This window comes from Athene cunicularia (genome assembly GCF_003259725.1).
Source record: "Athene cunicularia isolate RWA chromosome 27 unlocalized genomic scaffold, athCun1 chr27_part1, whole genome shotgun sequence".
NCBI lineage: Eukaryota > Metazoa > Chordata > Aves > Strigiformes > Strigidae > Athene > Athene cunicularia.
Window position 1 is genome coordinate 4,847,159 of NW_020799138.1, and position 10,870 is coordinate 4,858,028.

Genomic DNA, 10,870 nt, shown 5'->3' on the forward strand with positions numbered 1-10,870 from the left:
GAGCAGCCCCGCGCCCCGTCGGACGGCTCCGGTGGCCCCCGTCGGCCCGGCAGAGCCTTGAAGAAAATGGGTGAGTCCCGGGGGGAGCCGGCGGGGCGGGCAGGGGGGCACCGGGCGGAATCTGCCGGGGGGGCAGCTGTGCTAGTGGGGTCCCGTGAGGGATCTCCGTGGCTCGGGGCGTCCCTGAAGTGGATGGGGACCCCCATGGCAGGGATGGGTCCCCGTGGCTGGGAGGGGTCCCCAACATAGACACAGTCCCCGTGCAGAAAATGTCCCCATGGCTGGGTGAGGTCCCCATGGCCGGGAGGGTCCCCAAGGCGGATGGAGTCCCCCATGGCAGGGGGGAGGCCCCATGGCAGGGAGGGGTCCCCAAGATAGCCAGGGCCCCCATGCAGGAAGCTGTCCCCATGGTTGGGTGAGTGCCTCACCATGGGGAGGGGTCACCATGGCCAGGAGGGTCCCCACGGCAGGGGTGTCCCCGAGGTGGATGGGGCCCCTCACAGCAGGGACGAGTCCCCAAGGCAGCCCCAGAGTAGCTGTGCTGTCCCAGGTGTTGGGGGACCGCAGGGTCGGGGTTCAGCCACATCATGGGTGGCAGGAGCCCTCCTGCTCGGGGTACTTATTGTCCCCAAGGCTTAGCTCCAGCTCCCTGGGCCCCTCACCAAACACCCTGCCTCAGTTTCCCCACAGAGCACTGCTGGCTGGGGCCCCGCTGACCCCGGCACAGCCCGGGGCAGAGCTGCCCGTGAGGCGCAGGCAGGAGGGGCGGGTGCCCGGGAAGGTCAGGGTGTGCCCGCCGGGGCGGCCGGGCCCGATCCTGCGTGGGAGCAGTGGGCAGGGCAGGGGCTGGCCCCCTGCCATGGAGGGAGCGCTTTGCTCCCACTGCTGCGCTGGCCCGCGGGCGGCTTTGGGCATGCGGCTGTGTGCCCGGAGCTGCACAGCTCTTGTGTCCCTCTGTCCGTGCACCCATATGCTTGTCTGTGTGTCCTTGCATCAGTGTGTCTGTGCATCCATGGATCCATATATCCCTGCATTATATCCACGTGTCCACGTGCCTGTGGGTCAGTGTGTCCCTACGTCCAGCTGTTCGTACACTCATGCACCCACGACCCCACGTGCTCATGTGTCCGAGAGTCTGTATGTCTGTCCATGCATCTGTGCATCCATAAACTTGTGCATCCATGTGTCTGTGTGTCCTTGCATCAGAGCATCCATGTATCCATACATCCCTGCACCTCTATAGCCATGTGTCCACACATCCCGGCAGCTCTTTATCTGTGCATCCATACACTCATGTGTCCGTGTGTCTGTGCATCCGTGTGTCCATGCATCCATACACTTGTGCACCTGTGACCCCATGTGTCCGTGTGTCTGACAACCCCTGTGTCCATCCATCCGTGTACCACGAGGCTGTATCCATGCGTCCATACATCCGTGTGTCCGTGTGTCCATACCTGCCCTCCGAAGGTGCCCTCAGTCTTGCTCCGTGGGCAGGATGTGACCTTGCAGGAGGTGGTGGCAGCTGGGGACCACATTCCCAAGGCCGTGGCCAGCTCAGGATGTCCCCGCTCAGCACCAAACCTGCTGTTTCCCAGCCCAGGAGCAGCGACCAGAGTGGGGACACGGGCACCAGGGCTGTCCTTAAAAAGTGGTTGCCAAAACAAAAAAAAAGTGAGGAAACAACTGCTCTTTGGAGAATAGACGGAAAAATCCCAGCCCTGCTGTGAGCCCGGGCGTGGGCCCGCAGGTCTCCAGAGGCCACTGCGTCATCGTTCCTGGCCTGACCTCCGCTGCCAGCACTGTCCTGGCGCTCCCCACGCGGGATTTGGGCGGCTTTGCTGGGATTTAACGTCTGGGCTCTGCCGTGTGAGCAGGGCTCTGCCACCACACTGCCATGCCCTGACCCCATTGGCCGGTCACACAGTGTCCCAAAGGGGCCTGGTGGCAGAGGCTTGTCCCTTGTTCTGCCTGTCCTGTCCTGTCCGTCCTGTCCTGTCCTGTCCTGTCCTGTCCTGTCCTGTCCTCTCCTCTCCTCTCCTCTCCTCTCCTCTCCTCTGTCCCGTCCCATCCCATCCCATCCCATCCCATCCCATCCCATCCCATCCCATCCCATTCCATCTCTCCTGTCCCATCCCATCTGTCCTATCCTGTCCTGTCTGCCATGTCCTGTCCCGTCCTGTCCCATCCTGCCATGTCTGTCCCACCCACTCTGTCCTACCCTGTCCTGTCTGTCCCTCCCATCCTACCTGTCCCATCTTGTCCCATCGTGTCCTGTCTGTTCTGTCACATTGTATCATATATGTCTCATCTCATCCCATTGCCCTCTGCCATTCATCCCACCCTGTCCTGTCCCCATCCCTCCATCCTGTCCCATGCCGTGCTGTGCCATTCTGCCCCATCCCATCCCATCCCATCCCATCCCATCCCATCCCATCCCATCCCATGGGACACAGAGGTATGCATACAGATGTGCACCGAGCCCCACCCACATCCAGTACCCCCAGTACACCCTCAGAGCCTCCAGTACCTCCCAGCGCCCCCCAGCATCCCCCAGTATCTGCACGGGGTGCCCACGGGCTGGTCCCCCGCAGGCCTGACGGAGGACGAGGACATCCAGCGGATGCTGCGGGGCTCCCTGCTGAGGAAGATCAAGTCCCGGGGGGTGCCCAGGGAGCGGCTCTTCCGCCTGCAGGAGGACGGGGCGACCGTCTGCTTCGAGGGGCGATTCGGGCGCGCTCGCTCCCAGCAGAGCTGTGAGTGCCGGCGCTGGGGACCGTCCCCCGGGGCTCGGGGACCCTGGGCCACGTCCTGCACAGCCTCGAGCTGCAGGGAGGGGTTGGGACCTGGGCAGTGCCCCAGACCTGCCCGTGGGGACCTGGGCATGAGCCGGGACCCAGACCCCACCCGGGGACTAGACCCGCACCCAGCCCCTCACCCGGGACCCAGACCCCACCCCAGGACCCAGATCCCAACCCAGGCCCTATCCCAGAACCTGGGACCTAGACCCCACCCAGCACCCAGACCCCAACCCAGGATGTGCACCCCCAGCCTGGGACACAAACCCTGACATAAGATGTGGACCCCAGTCCAGAACACGGACCCCCACCCAGGACCTGGACCCAAACCCGCTGCACCCAGTGCTTCCCTGTGCACCCAGTGCATCTCACTGCATTCCAGTGCATCCAGTGCCTCCCAGAGCACCTCAGGCTGGGCCCCAAAGCCCACACCCTTCCCCGTCCCCCTTGGGACCAGCATGAGGTCCCCTCTCCACCCCAGCCAGACTCTGTCCCCCACTCCCCAGCATCAGCCATCTCTTTCCACCCTCTCATCTGGGATGGGTGCCCAGAGCTGGCACCGCTGCAAGACAGCTCCATCCCCCACCGGCGTCCCTGTCCCCATCCCCGCAGGGGACGGCAGCTCCTGTCTCGCCTGGGATTAGTGGGTTAAGCCCCGATGCAGCATCAACAGCAGCTGAGCACCAGTCCCCTGGGGTGCCCCTGGGGACATGTAGTGTGTCCATCAGCAGCCAGGATATCTTGCAGGATGCTCATGGGTGGGGAAAATGCCGAGGGACCCCCTCCATCGCCAGGGTGACCCCATCCCCACGTGTGTCCCTGCAGTCTCGGTGATGCATGTGGAGGGGGTACGTGAGGGACACCAGTCGGAGGGTCTGCGCAAGTACGGTGGCGCCTTCCCCGAGCGCCACTGCTTCACCCTCGTCTTCAAGGGCAAGCGCAAGAACCTCGACCTGGCTGCCCGGGGAGAGGAGGACGCCCGCCACTGGGTGCAAGGGCTCACCAAGCTGATGGGGCGGCTGCAAGCCATGAGTCAACCAGAGAAGCTTGACCAATATCCTTTGTTGGAGCTATGTGGGCTTGGGGACAGGTTGGGGACAGCCATGGGGGTGACGCCGGGTGGTTTCCTTACCCTGGCATAGCTGGATCCATGGGGTCCTGCAGCGAGCAGACAGGAACAAGGACAACAAGATGTCCTTCCGGGAGGTGAAGAGCATGCTGAGGATGATCAACATCGACATGGATGATGTCTATGCCTACAAGCTCTTCAAGGTAACTGTCCTGGGATCCATCACCCGCTGTCCCCCACTGTTGTCACCAGGAGGGAATGTTGGCTACTTCTCTGCCTTCCCAAGCACGGAGAACTGTCAAACTCATCACACACAAAGCCACCCACCGTCATCAATGGTTGGGTCCCATCATGATGGGGTTGGGTGAGCTGTCTCCCCCACTGCTCTGCAGGTCCCCAAGGTCTGCTATTTTCCCCCCACGGGGTGCTGTCCCCAGGGGTATCTCCCAAGTCTCCTTCCACCTGGGGATCCTGAGGCACAACGCTCTGCTCTGCTCCATCCCGGAGTGGAGGGTCAGAGGACTGTGGGTGGGGGGACAGAGGCCACATGCCCACACAGCCCATCCCTGAGCCCTCATGCCCATAGCTGAGCCTCCCCAGTCTCATCACACATGCTGCCAACCCCAAGGGGCAGGCAGGACGAGGCAGGGGGTGGCCGTACCCCCTTCCCCACAGGCAGGGGACGGTCCCCGAGGTTGGGCTTTGGTCCCATCAGGAGTGCGACCGCTCGGGTGATGAGCGGCTGGAGGGCCGGGAGCTGGAGGAGTTTTGCCGACGGCTGCTGCGGCGGCCGGAGCTGGAGGAGCTTTTTGGGCGTTACTCTGGCGAGGACCGTGTTCTTTCGGCCGAGGAGCTGCGGGATTTTCTACAGGACCAGGGTGAGGATGCCAGCCTGCGCCAGGCCCGTGCCATCATCCGCACCTACGAGCTCAACGAGAAGGGTGGGTCTGGGGACAGCCAGCTCGGGGGGTGGTGGGATGGGCGCTGCTGGAGCCAAGGGCGGTGGTGGATGACATGGGGATGGGGGTCTGCTTGGTGGTGTCACCCCCTGAGCTGGTGTGCAGTTCTCCAAGGCTTGGGTGAATGTTCCTGTGTCCCTTCCCCAGGGTGGCACTAACACGTGGCTTTGCTGGTCCCTGGTGGTTGTGGCACTGTGGGGACAGGGGACGTGAAGGTGGGGATGGAAGGTGGGGGTGGACAGCAGTGGACCCCCATGTCTCCTGGGTGATGCAGTGCCAGCCCTAGCACGTATGTGACACTTCCAGGGGACCTCCATGTCCCTTGGCTCCCACCATGGCAGGTCCAGGGTCAACATGGCACTAGGACAGGGGACATCATGGTGGGAGTGAAGGGCGTCCATGTCTCTTGGGTATCACAGTACCCTAAGGTAGGTGTGGCACTATCAGGACAGGGGACATCAGGGTGGAGGTGGGACACTAACGGCAACTCCACATCCCCTGAGTGCCACAGTGCCAGGTCTGGGGTGAACATGGCACTGCTGGGAGAGAGGGGACATCCAGGTGGGGATTGTCCCAGGGGTGCCACCCTGCCAGCGGTGTGCCAGCCCTCTGTGACACCTCACCGCTGTGTCCTGCAGCCAGGCAGCAGGACCTGATGATGCTGGATGGCTTCATGATGTACCTCCTCTCTGCCGCCGGTGACATCCTCAACCAGGAGCACACCAAGGTGCACCAGGACATGAGCCAGCCCCTGTGCCACTACTTCATCTCCTCCTCCCACAACACCTACCTGACCCGCAACCAGATCGGCGGCACCAGCAGCACTGAAGCCTATGTCAGGTGGGTGCCCCTGGTCGGATGCTCCATAGCCAGTTGGTCCGAGGGTGCTGGGGTGGTGCAGGGACTCATCCAGTGATGGTGCGGTGGCAGGGTGCTGATGGCAGGATGCCGTTGTGTGGAGCTGGATTGCTGGGAGGGCTCCGACGGGGAACCCGTTGTCTACCACGGCCACACACTCACCTCCAAAATCCTCTTCCGTGATGTCATTGAGAGCATCCGCGACTACGCTTTCAAGGTGAGCAGGGTGCCAGCAGCCCTGGGATGGGAGCTGGGTGCTGGGTGCTGAGTGCTGCCCATCCCCATCCCCAGCAATCGCCCTACCCCGTCATCCTGTCCCTGGAGAACCACTGTGGGCTGGAGCAGCAGGCCACCATGGCCCGGCACATGAAGGCCATCCTGGGGGACATGCTGCTGACACAGCCACTGGAGGGGCAGGACCCCCATGACCTCCCGTCCCCAGAGGTAAGGACACCCACCCACCCACCATCGTGTCCCCATGTCCCCTCCAAGCCCTGAACTCGGCCTTTCCTCCCACAGCAGCTGAAGGGGAAGGTCTTGGTAAAAGGAAAGAAGCTTCCAGAGCCATGGCATGAGCCTCGGGGGATCACCTGCCATCTGGATCCAGAGGAGGAGGAAGAAGAGGAGGAGGAAGAGGAGGAGGAGGAGAAGCTGCAGGAGAGAAGCAGCCGGCGGGTAAGGGCTCTCCAAGGGCTATGGTGCTGGGGTCCCCGGCATCCCGGCAGTGCCACGGGACCAGCGTCCTAGTGGTGCCGGGGCCCGGGGCAGGTGAGCACTGCCAGCACCCCCCGATGCAGCCCTGCTCTCTCCTCTTCCAGTCACTCCAGTCGTTGCAGGAGATCAAACCTCTGCAGGTGGGTCATGGATGGAGCTGGGTGGGCTGGGGGGTCGGGTACCACGAGGGCAGCGAGCAGCTGTCACTGGCTGGCAGAGGGGACTGAGCTTGGGAACTCCTTGGCTGTGCCTCCCCTTTCCCCTGGTGGGGCAGGTGCTCCACTTCTGGGGTCTCCATCACCTCGGGGTCTCAATTTCGGGGGAATTATCTCCATTGCCTTGGTTCTCTATCATCTTGCCATCTCCATCGCTTTGAGGTTTCTGTCACCTCAAGTTCTCCATCACCTTGGGTTGTCCATGACCTTGGGTTCTCCATCATCTTGGGGTCTTTAATATCTTGGGGTCTGCATCACCTCAGGGTCTCCACCTGCTTGGGGTCTCCATCACTTTGGGAGTCTCCATTGCCTCAGGTTCTCCATGGCCTTGGGGGTCTCAGTGCTCAGCACCAGCAGGGTAGCGAGTCTGTAGACCCTCAGGCAGGCGGGTGACCACCAGAGCTGGGGTGGTCCTGACACCATGATGGCTCCTGCAGGCCAAGGACGCGTCGCAGGTGGCCCCAGAGCTGTCGGCCGTGGTGGTGTACTGCCAGGCTGTCCCCTTCCCCGGCCTGGCCCAGGCCCTGCGCCACCCCCGGCCCTGCGAGATGTCCTCCTTCAGCGAGAGGAAGGCTCGGAAGCTTATCAAGGAGGCGGGTGAGGGTGACGGGATGGGGATGGGGACAGAGTGGCTCCATGCTCCTGACCTCGCTGGGATGCAGGATGGGGCTGTGACAGATGGGCTGTCACCAGGGTGGCTCCATGGGTCGTGGTTGGGGACATGCTGGCCCCGACCAGGCTGGTCTGACCTGGGGCAACTGGGGTCTGGTGTCAGGGTCTTGGACCAGAGGCCAGGGTGGGGGCCACAGGTCCAGGATCAGGGTCTGGGGTCAGGGTTTGGGATGTGGCATCTGGTCCCAAGGTCAGGGCTGGGGTCAGGGCCTGGGTTCTAGGGTGAAGGTCCGGAATCAGGGTCAGGGTCTGGGGTGCAGGGCTGAGATTAAGATCTGGGTCAGTGTCCAGGGTCTGAGGTCTGGGGTCAGGGGTCCAAGGTCAGGGTTCAGGGTCAAGGTCCAAGGTCAAGGTCCATGCATGGGGTCTGAGCCCCAGGCTCTGGGTTCACCCTGGCAGGCAGGCTCCGTCCTTGTCCCCAGGCACACGGGTGCAGGCTGGACCCTGCTGGCAAGGCCCCGCCCCAGCACCCATGGGTGCAGCAGCCCTGCTCAGCTGTTCGCCCCCAGGCCCGGCGCTGGTCCGGTACAACGCCCGGCAGCTCAGCCGCGTCTACCCGCTGGGGCTGAAGATGAACTCCTCCAACTACAACCCCCAGGAGATGTGGAACGTTGGCTGCCAGCTGGGTGAGACCCCACAGCCCCCGGGGGACACCCCATAACCTGGCACCCCCTCCCCCAGGGCCGTCACCCACCCTGACACCCTGTTCCCCTTGTCCCCACAGTGGCCCTCAACTTCCAGACGCCGGGCTACGAGATGGACCTGAACGCCGGGCGCTTCCTGGGCAACGGGCGCTGTGGCTACGTGCTGAAGCCCCCCTGCCTGCGCAGCCCCCCCGGGGAGGGGCCCCGCCGCCTGGCACTGCACGTCAGGGTGAGGCACCCCACCGCCCCAGCCCCACGCCCGGGTGTGTGCCACCCATGTCCCTGCTGGGTGATGACATTCGCATTCCCATGCCTGGCCAGGTGCCACCTGCATCCCTTTTCCCAGGTGATGTCAATCCCACACCCCACCAGGTGCCACCCATGTACCGTCTGGGTGACACCAACCCCATGCCCAGACAGGTGCCACTCACACACCTTCTCCTGGGTGCCACCAGTGTGTCTTCTCCTGGGGACCCTGTCCCTGTCCTCACACCTGTTTGAGTACCATCCATGTCCCTACACCTGGGTGACACTAACCCCATCCCCATGCCTGGCCAAGTGCCACTCATGTCCCTTCTCCCGGGGACATCAATCCTGCCCCTGCTCCCTGCCATGTGCCACCCGTGTCCCTCTTCCTGGGTGCCACCCTGTCCCCAAACCTAGCTGGTATCAGCCACGTCCCTTCTCTGAGGTGGCACTAACCATCTCCTTCCTCCTGCCATGTGCCACCCATATCTCTCCTCTTGGGTGCCACCCTGTCCCCAAACCCAGCTGGCATCACCCATACTCCTTCTCCAAGGTGGCACCAACCACCTCTCTCCTCCCTACCGTGTCCCCACACCCAGCCGAGTGCCACCCCACGTCCCTTCCCCTGGGGCCCACCACCCCGGGGTGACCCATGCCACGGGTCCCCAACACCCGCTGTCCCCAGGTGATCACGGCACAGCAGCTACCCAAGCTGAACCGGGAGAAGGGCAGCTCCATCGTGGACCCCTTCGTGCGGGTGGAGATCCACGGCGTCCCGGCTGACTGCGGCAAGCAGCAGACCCGCCACAAGCTCAACAATGGTGAGCGCCTGCCGGGCCACCACGGCCCAGCCACCGGTCCCTGGGGACATCCCAGAGCACCCCAGTCCCCCCCAGGGACACCCAGAGTACCCCGGTCCCCGGGCGGTGGCAGAGCCCTCGGGCACCCAACACCCGGGCACCCGCTGCTCCCCAACTGCCTGCCCCGGAGCTGAGCAGGTGACCAGGACATCCCAGTCCCCACAGTGCACCCCAGTCTTGCAGTGCCATGTCTCCAGCACAGCCTGATCCTGACCAGTGGCAGGGTCCCAGCATGTCCCAGTCCTCCCCAGTGTTGCTCTCTCCTGTCCTTCAGTATACCCAGTCCAAGCCCAGTGTGACCCCCATCTCCCCCAGTATACCCCATCTTAGCCCCAGTAGGGCCCCCATTTCTGCAGTATAGCCCAGCCTCACACCAGCATGACCTCTGTTTCCCCAGTATACTCCAATACAGCCACAGTAGGACCCCCATTTCCCCAGTATACCCCATCTCAGACCCAGTAGGGCCCCCATTCCCCAAGTATAGGCCAGCCCGGCCCCAGTGTGATGATGCCCATTCCCCCAGTATACCCCACCACAGCACCAGTAAGACCCCCATTGCCCCAGCATAGCCCAGCCTGGCCCCAGTAGGACCCCCATTTCTGGAGTATAGCTCAGGCTCACACCAGCATGACCTCTGTTCCCCCATTATACCCCACTACAGCCCCAGTAGGACCCCCTTTCCCCCAGTATACCCCACTGTGGCCTCAGTATGACCCCTATGCCCCAGTATAGCCCAGTCTGGCTCCAGTAAGACCTCCATTCCCCCAGTCTGGCCCAGTCGCCACATACCCCAGTGCAGGATGGCAGCTAAGCCAGGGAGGGGTGAGCACAATGGAGGGTTGAGCCGGTCCCCAAGCCCAGGGTGGTTGTGGTAGCCATGGTGGCAGCGCCCACCCCCTGTCCCGGTGCCGTAGGCTTCAACCCCCGCTGGGAAGAGACACTGAGCTTCCAGCTGCGGGCGCCCGAGCTGGCCCTGGTGCGCTTCGTGGTGGAGGACTACGACAGCACCTCCTGCAACGACTTCGTGGGGCAGTTCACCCTGCCTCTGGCCAGCATGCGGCAAGGTGGGTGGGTGCCCACCCCGCTGTCCCCCTGGGACAGGGACAGTCCCCCGCCCCACACCAGCTCAGCCCCTGTCTCTGTCCCCAGGGTATCGTCACATCCATCTGCTCTCCAAGGATGGGGCGTCCCTGTCCCCCGCCACGCTCTTTGTGCACATTCGATGCAAGAGTCTGTGAGGTCCCTGTGAGAGGGACATCATGTCCCCGTGCGTGGGACAACATGCTCCTCCATGGGGTGGGCACCCTCCTGCACCAGAGACTCCCTGTGTGGGGACAGCCTGGGGACACTGCTCACACAGCTGCAGTGGCAGCAGGGCTGGCTGGGAGACCCAAGGGGGTAGGGGACCCCCTCCACGTCCCTTAGGGCCACACCATCCGCTGGCCCACATGCCCTGCTCCTCCCCTCCCTGGCTGTGACCCCGAGGGGACAGAGATGCTGTGACAACCAGGATGGGGTGGCCAGGCCATCAACACCCTAGCACAGCCCTGGGGGAGTGACACTAGTGACAACAAACCCCAAACATCACCACCCCCAGCCACGCTCAATCCCAGCCCCTCCTTGGGCTGCAAGGATGGTGCCATCACCACGAGGACCCTGAGGGGTCCCTGTCACTGTGCAGGCCCCAAGGGGACCCTGCTACCATGTGCCCCGTCGTGCCCAGGGCACTGAGCCTCGGCATGGCTGGGGGCCGCCCTCCCAACCCCTGCTCCAGCACTGGCGATGGTCACAGATTTATACCCCGGTGTCAAGCCAGTCAAATAAAGGTTTTATTTTAA

General features: G+C 63.4%; 1 protein-coding gene across 1 annotated transcript; it reads left to right on the plus strand.

Annotated features, from left to right (window-relative positions):
• The first annotated feature begins 2,155 nt into the window (after window positions 1-2,155).
• On the plus strand, window positions 2,156-10,741 carry PLCD3 (phospholipase C delta 3). The gene is made up of 15 exons (XM_026864727.1): window positions 2,156-2,753; window positions 3,621-3,849; window positions 3,938-4,067; window positions 4,580-4,805; window positions 5,462-5,663; window positions 5,754-5,898; window positions 5,973-6,125; window positions 6,201-6,356; window positions 6,500-6,535; window positions 7,048-7,207; window positions 7,792-7,908; window positions 8,007-8,155; window positions 8,858-8,993; window positions 9,947-10,096; window positions 10,182-10,741. Exons 1-15 carry the CDS (start codon window positions 2,162-2,164, stop codon window positions 10,268-10,270), a joined length of 2,670 nt encoding a protein of 889 aa, XP_026720528.1. The 5' UTR covers window positions 2,156-2,161; the 3' UTR covers window positions 10,271-10,741.
• Window positions 10,742-10,870: the final 129 nt, after the last annotated feature.